This window comes from Oryctolagus cuniculus, chromosome 9 (genome assembly GCF_964237555.1).
Source record: "Oryctolagus cuniculus chromosome 9, mOryCun1.1, whole genome shotgun sequence".
In the NCBI taxonomy this organism is placed as follows: Eukaryota; Metazoa; Chordata; class Mammalia; order Lagomorpha; family Leporidae; genus Oryctolagus; species Oryctolagus cuniculus.
In genome coordinates, this window is record NC_091440.1 from 109,998,944 (window position 1) to 110,018,618 (window position 19,675).

General features: G+C 44.2%; 1 protein-coding gene across 3 annotated transcripts in view; it reads left to right on the plus strand.

The window, feature by feature from the left end:
• Positions 1–1,318: 1,318 nt before the first annotated feature.
• BORCS5 (BLOC-1 related complex subunit 5) overlaps positions 1,319–19,675 on the plus strand; it is a 111,867-nt gene continuing 93,510 nt past the window's right edge. The window contains exons 1-2 of one of the 3 annotated variants that reach the window (XM_008259614.4): positions 1,319–1,436; positions 4,579–4,722. In XM_008259614.4, coding sequence (XP_008257836.1) covers position 1,436; positions 4,579–4,722 — 145 coding nt within the window. In that variant the 5' untranslated portion in view covers positions 1,319–1,435. Of the gene's footprint in view, positions 1,795–4,578; positions 4,723–19,675 lie in introns of all 3 variants that reach the window. The other 2 variants (XM_002712665.5, XM_008259615.4) reach the window with 2 other exon arrangements.

The window sequence follows — 19,675 nt, forward strand, 5'->3', positions numbered from 1 at the left end:
TGGGGAGTGAACCAGTGGATGAAGACCTCTCTCTCTCTCTGTCTCTACCTCTCTGAAACTCTTTCAGATAAACAAAATAAATCTTTTTTTTTTTTTTTTTTTTTTTTTTTTTGACAGGCAGAGTTAGTGAGAGAGAGAGACAGAGAGAAAGGTTTTCCTTTTTCCCGTTGGTTCACCCCTCAAATGGCCGCCAGGTGCTTCTTCCTGGTCTCCCATGCAGGTGCAGGGCCCAAGCACTTGGGCCATCCTCTACTGTCTTCCCGGGCCACAGCAGAGAGCTGGACTGGAAGAGGAGCTACTGGGACAGAACTGGCGCCCCAACTGGGACTAGAACCCGGGGTGCCGGCGCCGCAGGCAGAGGATTAGCCTAGTGAGCTGCAGCGCTGGCCTAAAATAAATCTTTAAAAAATAAAAAAGGAGAAGGAGGAGGAAGATGAGGTGGAGAAGAGGAAGAGGAGGAAAAAAAAAAAGGGTACCAATTTTGTTCTGCCTGGATTCCAGCTTCCTGCTAAGGCAGACTCCAGGAGGTGACAGGTGACAATAGCTCAGATGCATGGGTCTCTGCCACACGTGTCAGATACCTAGCTTCCAGCTTCTGCCAGGCCCAGTCCTGGCTCTACTGGTCATTCGGGGAGTGAAACAGTGAATGGAAAAATCTCTTTGTTTCTCTTTCAAATAAATGAATGAATAAATAAATTTTTTAGCTTTTATTTAATAAATACAAATTTCATAGATCCAGCTTTAGGAATATAGCAGTTCTTCCCCCCATACCTGTCCTCCCACCCCCATTCCCATCCCACCTTCTACTCCCTCCCCCATCCCATTCTTCATTAAGATTCATTTTTAATTATCTTTATATACAGAAGACTAACTCTATACTAAGTAAATATTTCAACAGTTCGCACCCAGACACACAAAGTATAAAGTACTGTTTGAGGACAAGTTGTATCATTAATTCTCATAGCACAGCACATTAAGGACAGAGGTCTTACATGGGGAGTAAGTGCATAGTGACTCCTGTTGTTGATTTAACAATTGACACTCTTATGAATAAATACAATTTTAAAAGGAGCTTTGCATTCAGACAGTTGTGGATTCAAATCCTAGATCCGGCACCTTTTTCCATTTGGGAAACAGTTTAAAATATCTGTTTTGTTAAGTTGCTTTCATAAGTGGGTATTAAAATTAATGCCGCCTGGGAGTGGTATTTAAAGGCGAAGCACCTGTTCAACAGGAAACGGCTTATCCTTGGGGTAGCTCTGGCTTTGAGGCAGCGGGCCCTTTAAATCCGCGTCTCCCTAGCTGCCGTCGCGGGTCTCCCCGCCCCGCCCCCGGGCCAGGGGTAGGTGGGGTCTCTTAACCCGGAACTGACTGCCGCGCGTCGCCGGCGCCGCCCACCCGCGTCCCGGAAGCAGCGAGCTGCGGCGCCAGAGTCAGTGAGTGAAAGCGGCTCCTCCCGCCGGCTGCAGGCGCCGCAAAGCCGGCGTCCCTGGCCCGCTCTGTCAGAGCTCTCCTGGAGAAGGAGGGCGAGCAGCTGGCGTCAGCGCCGTTTCTCTTTGCGTGTTTGTTCCCCAGAGAGGGCCTCCCTGTCCCCCGCCGCTCGGGCCCACGCGTAGGCTGGGTGCCTCCGCTACACCTGGACGCTGTCACCTCCTGTCCAGGTCCCCGGTTCCTAACCAGTGGCCCCGCCGCGGAGCGGTGAGCGCCCGGCCCGCCGTTCTTCCGCTGCCGGCTCCATGGGTAGCGAGCAGAGTTCCGAGGCCGAGAGCCGACCCAACGATCTGAACTCCTCAGGTCGGTGCCCTACCCTCCCACCCTCCCACTGCGTGTGACCGGAGCGCACTGGGCTGCCTCCCAGCCCAGTGGGTCTGAGACCGCGGACCGCAACGCTTGGGAAAACCCTCACCATGCCTCCTAAAAAAAAAAAAAAAAAAATTGACCATCTGTCCTGTCTGACCTAGCCTTGATTCCCCCAGACCGGCGTGGGCGCCTTGCCCACTATTTATTCCCCAAACAGCCGTTTGTCCCAGCTGCAGGCTACTCTTTAACAGACGCCCTAATTAATTTTTGGCGCTCGTGCTCATGACTGAAGTACTGAGATTGGGCTGAGACAGAGGCCAGATCGTAGACAGGAACGGCGAGAACAGGCTCCGTCTTAAAAACGGGCCTGGGAAGTTCGTCTTGAGAAGGAATGTGTGATAGCTGCACCATGTCTGCATTTCTTTTAATTGTTGTTTTTGTTTTTTGACAGGCAGAGTGGACAGTGAGAGAGAGAGACAGAGAGAAAGGTCTTCCTTTGCCGTTGGTTCACCCTCCAATGGCTGCCGCGGCTGATCCAATGGCAGGAGCCAGGTGCTTCTCCTGGTCTCCCATGGGGTGCAGGGCCCAAGCACCTGGGCCATCCTCCACTGCACTCCCTGGCCACAGCAGAGAGCTGGCCTGGACTAGAACCCGGTGTGCTGGCGCCGCAAGGTGGAGGATTAGCCTACTGAGCCACGGCGCCGGCCTCATGTCTGCATTTCTGCAAATGCCTGCAGAAACGGCTTTTTGCCCTCCGAAGGTGGCACGGTCCTTTTTCTGATGTCATAGACATTTGGCCAGACAGCAGGCGATGGTGTTGTCCTTTTTTTTTTTTTTTTTAAATTTTTTCCTTCGCTTTTGAAGTGGGAATGGAAGGATTATTGTGCTGGGAATATAGTGAGTGCTCAATACATACAGCAGTTGGTGTTTAATTCCTCCTGGTTTTGTTACCTGGGACCCTAGGACAGCTGCGAGTCCTTGTTGAATAAACTAGATCCACGCTTCTTAATCTGAATTGGTTAAATCTGGGGCCCAAGAAGAGCCCGTGGTTTTAGAGTTGCTCTGCCATTCTGAAAAGCGGAAGCCAGCAGATCTAGGGTGCTTTGCTAGTTCTACCCTGCCTTCTGGGGTTACACTGGAACAATTTTTATGGTGAACATCATCCACTAGCTTTGCTGTTTGTTTAGGAGGCCGGGAATGTCTGTTACAACAGTTAGCATAATAATGGCCCCCTCTGATTTTCTTGCCTCTGTTAGAGTTTGGGAGGAGGCTTGTAGCCTCTTCTTAAAAGTTTGCTTGCCCAGGAACCAACAGCTAGGCTGATTGCTGAACTAAGAGTGTGCCTGTTCCCTGCATTACATACATTTGCGTTGGAAGTTTACATGAACTGCATCTTACAGAAAAGGTGATAGAGGCTGGCTAGGATGTTATGAAGTCCCTTTCTGGATTCTGGAGAAGGAGGAATCATGCTTGATTTTTGCAGGAAAGATTTCAGGCGTTACTTTTGTAAGAGTCAGTCAGGTAAATGGTCAAAGTAAGTGTTTCTTAAAAAGCAGTAACAGTAACAAAGATTTTTCTGAAAGAGTGAATGGCAAACCTTGAAGACTCCGGCTTCCAGAAGGCAGAGCCGTTCTGTAGCAACCAGTGGAAACACTTTGAAAAGATTCAGCCAGGAAGATCCTTAGGGAGAGGATATTTTAATCTAGGGAGCCCTTCATAGTTTGAACCACTTTCCTCCAAATGGATTAGGTTCTCAGGGAACTCAAAACTGACCTGCCTCTCTAGGGGTCCTTCAAATGTCTGGATTTTGGGTCTGCTTTGAATGGACCTTTTGATTATTTCTGCCCATCTTGGATGAATGCCGTAACTTCAGGGTGAGGGGACTAAATGCAGTGGACATGCTGTCCCGTGTGAGACCATGAGTTTTCTCTTAACCAGGAACTGTTAAACATATCTGAGCTGCTGAGATAGGTATAGTGACAGCTTTGCTGTCCCGTTGTCACAGGGACTGTGTTCATGGACCACACATCAAACTCTCGTTCCTTTCCTGACCCTAACACTTTTGACTTTGGACATTCCGTAGCCAGATTTTGTACCCTCATTCCCTCTTTTGTAAAATGAGGGTATTTGTCAGGATCAGGAGAGTCAAAGAAGGACAAATTAAAAACATAATGTACCTGTGCTTTTGTGTGCTGAAAAGTAAAGTTCATTTACTTGTGTATTAAACCTTCCTTAATGTTTGAGGTTTTTTTTTTTTTTTTTTTTTTTTTTTGGCCAGGCAGAGTTAGAGTTATAGACAGAGAGAGAGAAAGGTCTTCCTTCTGTTGGTTCACTCCCCTAATGGCTGCTACAGCCGGCGCTGCACCAATCTGAAGCCAGGAGCTGGGTACTTCCTCCCAGTCTCCCATGCGGGTGCAGGGCCCAAATACTGGGGCCATCCTCCGCTGCCCTCCTGGGCCACAGCAGAGAGCTGGACTGGAAGAGGAGCAACCAGGACTAGTACCCGGCGCCCCAACTGGGACTAGAACCCCGGGGTGCCAGCGCCGCAGGTGGAGGATTAGCCAAGTGAGCCACGGTGCTGGCCTGTTTGAGTTTTTTAATACCATAGCAAATAGAAGTTTCCCCATAATTCATCACCCCCCCCCACCACGGCCCCCACTGAAGCATCGCTGTATTGTGTAAAAGTATTTCATTTGAGTGGCTGCACTGAGAATGGCTTGGTGAGGTAGAGGTGGCTAGCTAACATGGCGCTCCTGAGCAGTGTTCCTTTATTTTCAGTGACTCCTTCTCCGGCTAAGCATAGAGCCAAGATGGACGATATTGTGGTTGTAGCTCAGGGCTCTCAGGCCTCGAGGAACGTCAGCAACGACCCTGATGTCATCAAGTTGCAAGAGATTCCAACCTTCCAGCCCCTTTTGAAAGGTAAGGGGTTGCTTCTTGGCTTACCTGAAGTTGCTAGAAAGGTGTCCTTATCCCCATCACTCTCTCCCACCCCTCTGTGTGCCTTACGTTCTCCTCTCCTTCAGGTCTTTGCTTTAATGGCATCTTCTCCATGAAGCCTTCCTTGATTGCCCTATTTAAACTTGCAGCCCCTTTCCCATGGCAAGTTTGTTTCCTGTTTTTTTTCTGCTAGGTGAGCTGCACAGTAGCAGGAATTTTGTTTTGTTCCCCGTTGAATCCCCAGCTCTAGAAATGGACTAGTGGCTGAGTAAATGAATGTCATTGGAGTTGGTCCTTCCCTGTTGCCTTCCCATGAAAACATTTCACTCTTACTTGTGATGTGGATTATGGATTGACTAGTTCAGATTCATAGAGGAAAAATCTCCTTTACCACTGATACACTTGTAATTAACCCCGGCAGCTGTTTAGTTTGAGAGGCGAGATCAGCTGCTTGATTAGCACATATTGAGGTAGTTACCTTTAATAACTTCATTTTCATGTTTGTGAAGTGGTGGAGATAATTTTCTCTTAACTGAATGGTGTTTCTGCTTAAGAGGCCCTCCGTCCCCTCCCCTCCCCATGCTCACATCCAAGTGAGAAAATAACATAAGGCTCTGGTTTACTTAACCTGTGTCTTAGTTTGTTGTCTGTTGCTATAACTGAATACTACGGGCTGGGTAATTTATGAAGAAAAGACATTTGTTGAGCTTATGGTCCTGGAAGTCCAAGAGCATGGCACTGGCATCTGCTTGCCATCTGGTGAGGTCCTCCCCGCTGGGTCATGACACACTGGCGGGTGTGGGGGGAGCGGGGGAGGTCGCTTGGCGAGACAGAGCTTGCTAAGTTGGATTTGTCTTCTCCCTCTAATAAAACCACTAATGCAATCCTTGGCTCCACCTGCATGATCTCATCTCATCTAATTTACCTCCCAAAGCCCTCACCACCATACCCATTAGGTATGTGACTGAGGTTTAAGTTTCAACATGATTTTTGGAGGGGACAAACACCTAGAGCATAGCAGTGTGGTGTAATATAATATAAAACACCTTACACTTACATTGCCTTTTATTACACACACATCATTCCTTTCTGACATCATTAAATGTGTTTGATTTTTCTAAGATCAGATAGCTAGCAGGTAGACGGAACTTGAACTTTCTTCACCCATGTCATGTAACTATGCTAGTTACACTGTTCCTCACTGTACTTAAAAACTATTGGTGCTTTATAAGTGATGCTTGTATAATCTTATTATTCTTCCTACTGCTTCTTCCACTTTACATAGGAGGAAATGCAGGCTTTCAGTCTCTTCCCTGCAGGGCTCAGGGTTGGGTTTTTGGTAAACACCCTGGCTCATTCATAAAACACCATAGTATGGCTTTTTACCCATTGTAGTAGTGTTCATTAGTCTGAGGAATAACGTGATTGTCCAAAGAAGCCAACGTTAATGAAATTTCTGCTTCCATGTATCTTTGTGCAATCAGATTAGAAGTAGTCTGTAGCTTTAGAAACTTAAAGCAGAACATTTGTATTCTCTATTCTGTGCCATCTGGAGCTGCCCACAGTCAGAATTTTCATGCTCTCCTTCCTGTAATCTGCATTCTAGTGTTAGGTGGGCTAGGTATGACCAATTCTTTTCTCTAGGAAAAATCTAAAACCAAAACAGTTTTGAGGAATATTTAATATTTTTTTTGAAGATTTTGCTTTATTTGAAAGAGCGATGGAATTAGAGCAGATTGATCTTCTGTCTGCCAGTTCACTCTCCAAATGGCCACCACAGCCAGTGATGGGTCAGGCCAAAGCCAGGAGCCTGTAACTCCATCCTAGTCTCCCACAATGGTGGCAGCGGCCCAAGTACTTGGACCATCTTCTGTTACTTTCCCAGATACATTATCAGGGAGCTGGATCAGAAATGGAGCAGCCAGGACTCAAACCTGTACTCTGACATGGGATGCCAGCAATTGGTGGCTTAACTGGCTATGCCACAGCACTGACCCCTGGGATTAGTTTTTTTATCATTTGAAATAATTCATGTTTTATGATAACAAACTGACTAGTAGGAGAAGACTTGGAGTTAATGAAAGCTAATCTCAGATTTAAAATCATCACCAGGAACCCTAAAAGTGAGTAATGACTATGATGCTGTCGTTGTGGTGCCATGCTAAGTTGCATTGGCACTATAGGGTGGGTTTTTGTGTGTACTTCATTTTTTAAAATTTTTTTTAAAGATTCATTTATTTGAAAGGCACAATGACAAGAGAGAGGGAGAGACATCTTCTGGTTCACTCCCCAAATGGCTGCCACAGTTGAGTATGGGCCAGGGTGGAGCCAGGAGCCAGGAGCCAGCAACTCCATCCGGCAGGTTGGATTGGAAGTGGAGCAGCCAGCATGCACTTCAATTTGGTATGCTGGCATTATAGGCAGTGGTTTAACCCACTGTGCCATAATGCTGGCCCCTGTATACTTAAGTTTTAACTGGGAATATGCCACTAGCAAGCTATGTTGCCCTGGCTTTGTTTTTCCACCTCTTTGGTTATTAACATTGAGGATGGGTGTAGATGGGAGGAAAGCTGATAAGAGACTGTCTGGGGCTTAGCCAGGGAAGATAGAAAAATTGTTTGAGAGTGGCATGGATTTAGAAATGGTAACACATGGCTGTGGCCAGACTATAAGGGACCAAACAAACAAACAAAAAAGCCAAACAGCATTTGAGGTGATGTTCTTGTTTCACTTGTAAAGAGGGAACAACTTGGACAGTGGCTGGAAAAGATGAGCAAATGGGAAAATAGGGTGGAAACAGTGCATATGATTATGATACTAATAATGAGCTAATCCCGCAAGTACCTCCGAATGGTAGCTTTAGGAGAGGTTAAAGTCACATGGCTGTAATGATAGTCCATCTTAAGATGGTATCTAGTTTTAACCATTTTGTACATGGCCTGAGACTATTTCCCATTCTAGCAAAGCCCATTAGAAAAATCACGAGGCCACAATAGTGTGGTGGATAGAGGCTGGTTGGGTTTTTAGGTGCGGCATTTGTTGCCTAGCCTCCTGCTTTGACCAGCTCTGCCTGGTAATTTAGATCCCTGCCCTCTGGCTGCCGTGCTGCTGCAAGGGCCACTCATCACTGTCGTCTTTATACTCTGATCTTTTTTCCTCCCTTTCTTGTTTTCAGGATGAGGTAGTAAAAAGCCACACACTGAGGGCTGTACCCCCCAGGTTTGATTTCAGAAAGCTTTTATTCAAGTTAATGACAGTTTATTCTTTCAAGACAATATATTCAAATACTACACAGAGTTTGCTATTGTTCTATATAATGTCATATGATGTAATGCTGATGCTGGTGGGTGATCTGCAGAGGCAGTGGCTGGGCGAGGTTGGGCCTATTTGTGTGACTGAGGTAATGTTTGCATTTTTAATAAGCAAGCAGATTCTTTCTTTAGTCTTAACTCTTTTGCATAAATATGACAGAGTATAATTTGTGCTCTGCAGTCCAAAAAACTGTTCCTCTTTTAAGTCAAAGGGATTTCTGTTTTTCATGGCAGTTTCTGAATTCACAATTTATTTTGACCTGTAAAGCACTTAATTGGGATTAAAATATTAGAAAATTAGAAAGTAGCAATCAATGGCCATTACAGAACACAAATGCCAGATGTAGGTTTGAGGTCAGATTTCCAAGGGTTAAACAGGCTCTGTAGTTTTCCTATATAAAATTCAGCCACTCATATTTTTTAATGAATCCCGCTCTATTTTATGTCATTCTATAGGAATGAAGTGTTTGCAGTGTTAGTTACATTTTACATATTAATTTTTAGAAATTATTCTTTTCACTCCTGCAGATGAATATATGCGTACATGCACACACGCATATGACATTCTCTGCCACTGACCTATCATTTTTGTTACTGACCTTTGATATAGCATAACGGATTGTCTTGTCTTGCTGCAAAAGGAAGGGACTGTTCCTATTACCAGCAAGGAAAAATCAGATATACACAGTGTAGATGCCTGAGTGATAGCTAGCAGCTTTGTTGGGAGTTCTGTGTTTGGTTGTTGAGAACATGACGCATATGGAGTAGGTTCTGATAATTGAAACGAGCTAGGGGCTTTTCTTTTTGTTTTTTTTTTCCCTAATGTAAATCTCTTTGTTAAATTTAAAATTTTATTTTATTTGAAAGATAGAAAAGACATAGAAATGGAGAGAGAGATCTGTTCACTGTTTCATTCCCCAAATGCCCACAACAGCCAGGGGTGGGCCAGGCCAAAGATGGGAATCTGAAACTGTCCAGGTCTCTAACATGATTGATAGGGACCCAACTACAACTACTTGAGCTGTCTCCTGCTGCCTCCTAGGTTGTGCATTAGCAGCGAGCTGGAGGGAAGTGGAGTAACCAGGGCTCCAACAAGCTCTCTGATACGGGATACGGGTGTCCCAAGCGGCAACTTCACTGCTACACCACATGCCCACTTCCTGGGGCTTTTCTTGATGGAGCGAAATCTCATGAACAACAGTGGAGTCTCCCAAATCATGTGGAACATTGAGGAGAGTGCTGGAGATTACAGCTGGGGAAGAATGGTGTGATAGAAATGACAGAGCAGGGTGATAGGCGCATGTGAGGGAACTAGGCGTCATAGGGCTGGTTTCTGATAACCTTCTCACCCTCTCATCTCTCATCCAGGCAAATAGCACAAAGGTAGAAAGTCTGCATTCATCAGACATCTGTCTACTTGCTGTCAGACCTTACCGTGTTGGAAAATGGTGTACCAATGCAGGGGATGAAAAGGTGGCTCTTGCTCAGAGCCATGGTCTCCTCTGAAAGGCTTAACATGACCTCTAAGCCCAGGGTGGAACCTAAGTATATTTTCACCCAAGCACCGTGTTTGAAGAGTTGATAACTTACTCCTGATGACTTTGTAGATTTCTGTGTGTAAAAACTCTTCAGTTAGCCTTTTAATCATGGCTGTTAACCAGTAGAGTGTTAGACTTCCTCACAGGAGTGGGAAGTGGCGGGTCAGTGATAGCTTTCCCCCCGTGGGAGGAGGTGACATTGTCTCAGCAGTGCAGCCTCCCTCTAGTCAGTCTCTGCCTGCCTCTGTTTGTTTCTGTTTCTTTTCATTAACTCTCAGAGCAGACATCTATGCCTTTCTCTGAAACTTAAACGCCTCACTATTTTACTCTCTCCTTGCTTTCTGGGACTTGGGTTCTGTCCTTTTCAGTTCTAACATCCAGTGTAGTGGACTTCTCTTATTCAGATATGCAAATATTCCTATGTTTTAAACATATTTAAGAAAAAAATGCTTTTTTTCACTCCGTTGCCCCTCGTGGCTACCATGCTTTGCCTGCCCATGTAATACTGTCCCTGCACCCTTTCTACATCTGTCATTCTGAAGGTCCTTGTGGAGAGGCTGTCGTACAGCATTTCATTTCTACTTGCTTCTTCAGAGGGTTACTAATGTTCTCTTTTCTTGCTTAAGTTTTTTTCTCTGCCTACAACTTCCTCTTTTTTCCCATATTGAACATAGGTTTCCATCTCACTTATGTAATCTCCCTTCTTTTAGCTCCATGGTGCCCCCATGCTGTTCGGGTTTTTCTGTCTCTGCATTCACCTTTACTTGTTGCACAGCATTCTGGCTGTGCTGTTGCGGAGAACCAAGGTACCAAGAGCTTTAAGTGTGTTTTGAAATACAGACATTTTATGTGATTGTAAGTCTACGTGGTCAGTTGCAACTTCTCTTATTTCTCCAACTGTGAACTAATCAACTTAGGCAAGTATTGTTACTTTATTTATTGTGCCCTATCTTCCAACTGTGAATTTATTAATTTCATTTATTTAGCCTATACATTCCTTTTTTGGAAAGATTTATTTTAAAAAATTTATTTATTTATTTGAAAGTCAGAGTTACACAGACAGAGAAGGAGAGGCAGAGGCAGAAGCAGAGAGAGGTCTTCCATCTGCTAGTTCACTCCCCAGTTGGCCGCAACGGCCAGAGCTGTGCCTATCTGAAGCCAGGAGCTTCTTCTGGGTCTCGTACGTGGGTGCAGGGGCCCGAGGACTCGGGCCATCTTCTGCTTTCCCAGGCCATAGCAGAGCTAGATCAGAAGTGGGGCAGCCAGGACTCGAACTGGTGCCCATGTGGGATGTCGACACTGCAGGCGGTGGCTTTACCCGCCGCGCTACAGCACCAGCCCTCCCATACATTCTTAAAGACCTTATTTTATTAGGTGAATAATGTACACTTAAAGAGAGTGTTCTGCAGTTGTTGAGTGTAGTATTCTAAAAGCATCAGGTGAAAGTGCGGTTGATAGTACTGTTGAAATCTTGTGTATCTTTGATTTATTTAATTTTATCACTTTCTAAAAGAAAAGTGTTTAAATGCACAGCTGTGATCACAAATTTTTTTATTGTGTCAGTTTTTGCTTTATGTATTTTTGAAAGCTATTAGACACACAATAAGAATTATATTGATCCTTTCTTCATTATATAAAGTTCTCCTACCTCTGGTACTGCTCTGTCTTGTAGGTCTTTTTGTCTTAGCCATTCCAGTTTTCTTTTTTAAAAGATTATTTTCATTTTTATTTTAAGTCAGAGAGATAGAGATCTTCCATTCACTGGTTCACTCTGCAGATGCCCAGAACAGCCAGGGCTGGGCCAGGCCGAAGCCAGGAGCTCAGAACTCTCTCTAGGTCTCCCACATGGGTGATAGGGACCCAAATACTTGAGCCATCATCTGTTGCCTCCCAAGTTGCACATTGTCAGAAGCTAGATTGGAAGTAGAACAGCAGGAGGATGTGCATGTCCTGAGTAGTGACTTTAACAACTGTGTCAAATCCTTGTCCCCCTCCTCCATCCATTTTTCTTACACTTTCTGTTTGCATAGTGTATTTTTCCTTTTTAAATTTGTTTTCATGTGTTTGCGTCTGTAAAGTGCATTATCTTGTAGCTGGCATGTGGTAGTGTCTTGCTTTTGTATCTAGGCTGACAGCCTATTAATTGATTTGTGAATAGATACAGTTGGATTTAGGTCTGTTTTGCTGTTAATTATCTGTTTATGCTGTGTGCTTTTGGTTCCTTTCATACTCCTTACCTGCCTTTTTGGATCAGTTGAGTATTTTTTAGTTTTACATTTTAGTTCCTTTGTTTTCTTGAATTGTATGCCTTTGCATTTTTTTAGTAATTTCTCTAAAGATTATAATACATGGGTTCATCCTTCCCTGTTCATAGTTTACTTAGAAGCTGTTGTACCTCTTCATATAAGATGTAAGAGCCTTCCAGTGATGTAGTTTCATTCACCCCCACTTCTTTCTGCAATAGGTGTCATAATATGTCTACATATATTAGGATTTCTGTATTGGATTCTATACATAGAAGTACACATTTCTTTTTTTTTTTTTTTTTTGACAGGCAGAGTGGACAGTGAGAGAGAGAGACAGAGAGAAAGGTCTTCCTTTGCCGTTGGTTCACCCTCCAATGGCCGCCGCGGCTGGCGCGCTGCGGCCGGCGCACCGCGCTGATCCGATGGCAGGAGCCAGGTGCTTCTCCTGGTCTCCCATGGGGTGCAGGGCCCAAGCACTTGGGCCATCCTCCACTGCACTCCCTGGCCACAGCAGAGAGCTGGCCTGGAAGAGGGGCAACCGGGACAGAATCCGGCGCCCCAACCGGGACTAGAACCCGGTGTGTCGGCGCTGCTAGGCGGAGGATTAGCCTAGTGAGCCGCGGCGCCGGCCCCACATTTCTTTTTTTAAGATTTTATTTATTTATTTGACAGAGTTACAGACAGTGAGAGGGAGAGACAGAAAGGTCTTCCTTCCGTTGGTTAACTCCCCAAATGGCCGCAATGGCTGGAGCTACCCCAATCCGAAGCCAGGAGCTTCTTTCCGGTCTCCCACGCGGGTGCAGGGGCCCAAGCACTTGGGCCATCCTCCACTGCTTTCCCAGACCATAGCAGAGAGCTGGATTGGAAGAGCAGCTGGGGCTAGAACTGGCACCCATATGGGATGCTGGCGCCACAGACGGAGGATTAACCTATGGAGCCATGGTGCCGGCCCCCCAAGTACACATTTCTTTTAAACAATCATACACCTTTTTTTTTTTATTATTTTTTTTATTCGACAGGTAGAGTTATAGACAGAGAGAGAGAGGGACAGAAAGGTCGTCCTGTTGGTTCACTCCCCAAATGGCCGCTACGGCTGGTGCTGTCCTGATCCGAAGCCACAAGCCAGGAGCTTCTTCTGGTCTCCCATGTGGGTGCAGGGGCCTGAGCACTTGGGCCATCCTCCACTGCCCTCCCGGGCCACAGCAGAGAGCTGGACTGGAAGAGGAGCAACCTGGACTAGAACCCAGTGCCCATATGGGATGCCGGTGTCGCAGGCGGAGGATTAACCAAGTGAGCCACGGTGCCGGCCCCAGCAATCATACACCTTTTAAAGAAACTAAGAAAAAGCTACACATACAGTACTATGTTTATCCATATAGCTACTATTTCCAGAATTCTTAATGCGTTTTTGTAAATTTAAATTTGCATTTTGTTAATATTTATTTTTACCATTTTTAATCCAAAGAATTTCTTTTAGCAAATTCTATTTTAATGTCTGAAAATGTCCTTTTTTGCCCTGTTTTGTTATAAAGTCCTTTTTTGTAGTTACTTCATTTCTTCTATAATTCAGCTTGAAGAGATAGCTGTGATATCCTATTAAGCTTCAATTTTCGACTCACTTTCTTTCACCATTTTTAATATGTATTGATGTTTCTTGTTTAAATTAGTTATTCTGTGATGCTTTCCAAATAGTGATTTCCTAGTTTTATTATTCCTTCTACATTTGTTATTTTACATTCAACTATAAGAAAGAGCTTTCTCCTCTTTCCATTTATTAGTTTAAGTCAGTGTGGAACAGTGGACTGCTACTTTATTCAGTGAGTTATAATATTTTTCATTCTTTTCAATCTCAGTGTTCCAGGTTTGGCTGGTAGAAGCACCTTCAGGCTAGCTTCATATATCCTCTCAACATAGTCCCCTTTTTAATTAATTAATTAATTAATTAATGTGAAAGGCAGAGCCACAAAGAGGCAGAGGCTGAGAGAGACAGAGAAAGAGGTCTTCCATCTGATGGCTTACTCCCCAAAAGGCTGCAGCTGCACCGATCTGAAGCCAGGAGCCAGGAGCTTCTTCTGGGTCATCCCACATGGGTTCAGGGGTCCAAGGATTTGGGCCGTCTTCTACTGGTTTCCCAGGCCATAGCAGAGAGCTGGATCTGAAGTGGAGCAGCCAGAACTCGAACCGGTGCCCATATGGGATGCCTGCACTGCAGGCAGGGGCTTTACCCACTATGCCACAGCCACAGCGCCAGCCCCATGTGCTTTTTTTTTTTTTTATCTGTAGTATTTAGTGTGTGTGTGTGTGTGTTTTAAGATTTATTTATTTATTTGAAAGGCAGAGTTAGTGGCAGAGGCAGGAAGAGAGGTCTTCCATCTGCTGGTACACTCCCCACTTGGCCACAACGGTTGGAGCTGTGCAGATCCGAAGCCAGGAGCCTCCTCTGGGTCTGTCAAGCAGATGTAGGGGCGCAAGGACTTGGGCCATCTTCCATTGCTTTCCCAGGCCACAGCAGAGATCTGGATTGGAAGTGGAGCAGCCAGGACTTGAACTGGAGCCCATATGAGATGGCGGCACTACAGGCAGTGGCTTTACCCTGCTATGCCACAGTGCCAGCCCCAGGTTGTTGTTGTTGTTGTTTTTTTCAAATACTTTGATTATTTCTTTGAATATTTTTCTGCCCTCACCCATACCTTTTTGTGGAACTCCAGTTTCCGTGTTAGACCGTTTGATTTTTTTTCCTCATGAGTCACTGACATAACTTTCAATTTTTTAAATAAAACAAATATTTTGAAGATTTGTGTATTTATTTGAAAGGCAGAGTGAGAATGAGATTTTCCAGCCAGTGAGTCATGCCCCAAGTGCCCACCGTAGCCAAGGGTTGGCCAGGTGGAAAGCTAGGATCCAGGAACTCCATTTGGGTCTTCTACATTGGCGACAAAAAACCAAGTACTTGGCCCTTCATCCACTGTCTCCCAGGTGTGTTATCAGGGAGCTGGATCAGAAGCACAGAGCACCCAGGACTGAAACCAGGCACTCTGAAATGGGATGTGGAAGTCCTAGTTGGTGGCTTAAACATCCCATCAACTTTTATTTTTAACCCTTTTTCCTTTCTGTCCCTACTTTGGACAGTTTTTGTTGCCATGTTTCTGTGCCCAGGTGTCTTTAAAAATTATTTATTTTGTTTTGAAAGAGAGACAGGGGAGAGATAGACACACATACGTACACACACAGAAGGAGAGAGCTCTCCTGTTTACTGATTCACTCCCTAAATGTGCGTAACAACCAGGGCTGGGACAGGGTAAAGCTGTAACCATGAAATCAGTCTAAGTCTTGCATGGGGATGGCAGGGACCCAAGTACTTGGGCCATCACTTGCTGCCTCCCAGGATGCATGTTAGTAGGGAGCTGTATCATCAGTAAAGTAGCCAACACTTGAATCAGACACTTTTATACAGGATGTGGGTGTACAAAGTAGTAGCTTAACCCACTGCGCCACAACATCTGCCCGATCACTCATTGTTAAATTCATTTTCTTTCTTTGAGAGATGGAGCTTACATTCACTGTTGCATTCCCTAAATGCCTGCAATAGCTGGAGCTGGGCTTAAGCTGGGAGCTGGGAACTCAGTCCAGATCTCACATGTGGGTGTCAGGGACACAACTGCTTCAGCCTTTGCCACTGCCACCTTGGGTATACATTAGGAGGGAGCTGGAATTAGGAGTGGCGCCAGGACTTGAACCCAGGAATCTGGATGTGGGATCTTAACTGTTAGGTCATCTTTTCTGTTGTATTTAATACTGTTCTTGATCCCATCTAAGGTATTTTTAATTTCAGATACAATGTTTTTTCAGCTTCATATGCTGTTTCTCCCCTTTTAAAATATCTTCCATTTCTCTGCTTATTGTGATTAAAATTTCCTCTACTTTGAGCATATAGAGCATATTTATAATAGCTTCCTTATCTGCTAGTCCATCATTTCTGCAGCTGCTTTTTATTGCTTGAACTTTCTTCTGGTTACAAGTCATATTTTCCTTGTTCCTTGCAAGCCTGGGAGATTTTTATTGTATGCCAAACTTTGTATATTTTGGGTGTTTAGGGTGCTGAGTTTTTTATTTCTTTAAAGGATACTACACTTTGTTCTGGCATATGGTTAAGTTTTGTAGTTAGTTTGAACATTTCTAGGCTTCCTTTTTTTTTTTTTTTTTTTGACAGGCAGAGTTAGAGATAGAGAGAAAGGTCTTCCTTCCGTTGGTTCACCCCCGAAATAGCCGCTATGGCTGATGCGTTGTGCTGATCCGAAGCCAGGAGCCAGGTGCTTCCTCCTGGTCTCCCATGCGGGTACAGGGTCCAAGCACTTGGGCCATCCTCCACTGCCTTCCCAGGCCACAGCAGAGAGCTGGACTGGAAGAGGAGCACACCGGGACAGAACCGGTGCCGCAACCAGGACTAGAACCCGGAATGCCGGCACCACAGGCAGAGGATTAGCCAAGTGAGCCACGGCGCTGGCCCATTTCTAGGCTTCCTTTTAAGTTCTGTTAGAACTTACCCAGAGCAGTTATTGGTTGCATTCAAATTTATTCTCAATACTAAGTTTAAACTCTTCTGCATATTCTATCCATTGCTCCATATATTATGAAGTCTTTCCACTGTGGCTGATGGGAACATGAACTATTCCTAACTTTATATATAGAGTGTCAGAAACTGTTCAGCGTACTGCTTTCCCATAGTTGTCTCTGGCCTTGTAGACTTTTAGCCCATAGATTCGCAGATTAGTGTTCAGCCAAGAGATTCAAGGTCTTTAGAGTGTTGTTTTACTGAGCTCCCTTCTCTCCCATATTCTGTCATGTAAATTCTAAACCCTCTAGTAGTTTTCCTAAATCCTGTTCTCTATCCATTTCAGTGATGATACTGGGCATGTGTGTGTGTGTGTGTGTGTGTATATATATATATGTATATGTATGTATATATTTCATGTTATGGACATGGACTGAATGTCTGTTTCTCCCCAAAATACATAGGTTGAAATTCTAATCCACAATAGACATTAGCAGAGTGTTTTTTTTGGGAGGCAGTTTGGTCATGAGTGTGGAACCCTCATGAATGGGATGGCTGTGCCATATGGTAGATCTATATTCAAGTTTCTGAGATATCTCCATATTGTCTTCCATGTGGCTGTACCAGTTTACATTCCCACCAACAGTGGAGTAGGTACCTTTCCCCCCACATCCTCGCCAGCATTTCTTGTTTGGATTTCTATTTGAAAGCCATACTAATGGGGGTGAGGTGAAAACTCATTGTGGTTTTGATTTGCATTTCCCTGACAGCTAGTGATCCTGAGCATTTTTTCATGTGTATGTTGGCCATTTGGATTTCCTCTTTTGAAAAATGCTTGTTTAAGTCCTTTTCCCATTTCTTAACTGGATTGTTTTGTTATTGCTGAGTTTCTTGATCTCTTTGTATTCTGGATATTTGAAAGCCATACTAATGGGGGTGAGGTGAAAACTCATTGTGGTTTTGATTTGCATTTCCCTGACAGCTAGTGATCCTGAGCATTTTTTCATGTGTATGTTGGCCATTTGGATTTCCTCTTTTGAAAAATGCTTGTTTAAGTCCTTTTCCCATTTCTTAACTGGATTGTTTTGTTATTGCTGAGTTTCTTGATCTCTTTGTATTCTGGATATTTTTTATCAGTTGCATAATTTGCAAATAATTTTCTCCCTTTCTGTCAGTTGCCTCTGCTGAGTTTTTTTTTTTTTTAATTAATTTATTTATTTGAAAGTCAGAGTCACACAGAAAGAGGAGAGGCAGAGAGAGAGAGAGAGAGGTCTTCCATCCGCTGGTTCACTACCCAATTGGCTGCAATGGCCGGAGCTGTGCCAATCCAAAGCCAGGAGCTTCCTCCAGGTCTCCCACATGGGTGCAGGGGCCCAAGGACACAGGAGAGAGGCCCAGGCCTCAGCAGAGAGCTGGATGGGAAGTGGAGCAGCCGGGTCTTGAACCAGTGCCCATATGGGATGCTGGCACTTCAGGCCAAGGCGTTAACCCTCTGCACCACAGTGCCGGCCCCTGCTGAGAGTTTCTTTTGCAGCACAGGAGCTTCTCAGTTTGATATAATTCCACTTGTCAATTTTGGCTTTGATTGCCTGTGCCTCTGGGGCTTTTCTATAAACTCTTTGCCTATGCCAGTGTCTTGCAGGGTTTCCCTAATGTTCTCTAATCATTTGTTGGTAAAAAGTGGCAGATTTAGGTCTTTATTCCATTTTGAGTGGATTTTTCTAAGGTGTAAGTAGAGGTCTTGCTTCGTACTTCTGCGTCTGGAAATCCAGTTTTCTCAGCACCATTTGTTGAAGAGACTGTCCTTGCTCCAGGGATCAATCTTAGCTTCTTTGTAAAGATAAGTTGGTTGCAGATGTGTGGGTTGATTTCTGTTATTTCTGTTCTGTTCCATTGGTCTATCCATCTGTTTTTGTACCAGTACTAGGCTTTTCAGATTATAACTGCCCTGTAGTATGTCTTGTAATCTGGTATTGTGATGCCTCTGGCTTTGTTTTTGTTATGTAAGTTTTCTTTAGTTATTTGGGGTCTGCTGTGTTTCCATGTGAACTTTAGCATCATTTTTTCTATATCTGAGAAGAATGTCCTTGGTATTTTGATTGGTATTGCATTGAATCTGTAAATTGCTTTTGGTATTATGAACATTTTGATGATACTGATTCTTCTAATACATAGAAGATTTTCCATTTCTTGGTGTTTGCTATTTCTTTATTTAATGTTTGTAATTCTCATTGTAGAGATCTTTGACATCCTTGGTTAAATTTATTCCAAGGTATTTGATTTTTTTGTAGCTATTGTGAATAGGATTAATCTTAGAAGTTCTTTCTGAGCCATGACATTGAGGATACAAAGGCTATTGATTTTTGTGTCTTAATTTTTATGTTCTACTACTTTACCAAACTCTTCTGAGTTCTGATAGTTTCTTCGTGGAGTCTTTTGGATCCCCTATATATAGAATTATGTCATCTGCAGATAGGGATAGTTTGACTTCCTCCTTCCCAATTTGTATCCCTTTGATTTCTTTTTTTTTTTTTAAGATATATTTTTATTTATTTGAAAGAGTCACAGAGAGAGGTAGAGACAGAGAGGTCTTCCATCTGCTGGTTCACTCGCCAGATGGCTGCAGTGGCCGGAGCTGCACTGATCCGGAGCCAGGAGCTTCTTCCGGGTCTCCCACATGGGTGCAGGGGCCCAAGGACTTGGGCCATCTTTTACTGCTTTCCCAGGCCATAGCAGAGAGCAGGATCGGAAGAGGAACAGCTGGGACTAGAACTAGCACCCATATGGAATGCTGGCGCTTCAGGCCAGGGCTTTAACCCCTGCACCACAGCACTGGCCTCTCCCTTTGATTTCTTTTTCTTGTCTAATGGCTCTGGCTAAAACTTCCAGGACTATATTGAATTGCAATGGTGAGAGTGGGCATCCTTGTCTTGTACCAGATCTCTGTGGGAATGCTTCCAGCTTTTCCACATTCAATAGGATGCTGGCTGTGGGTTTGTCATAAATTGCCTTGATTATTGAGGAATGTTCCTTCTGTACCCAATTTGCTTAGAGTTTTCATCATGAAAAGGTGTTGTATTTTATCAAATGCTTTCTCTGCATCTATTGAGATAATCATATGTTTTTTTTTTTGTTCTTCAGTTTGTTAATGTGATGTATCATATTGATTAGTGAATGTTGAACCATTCTTGCATACCAGGGATAAATCCTACTTGGTCTGGGTGAATGATCTTTCTGATGTGTTGTTGGATTCAATTGGATGGAATTTTGTTGAGGATTTTCGCACCT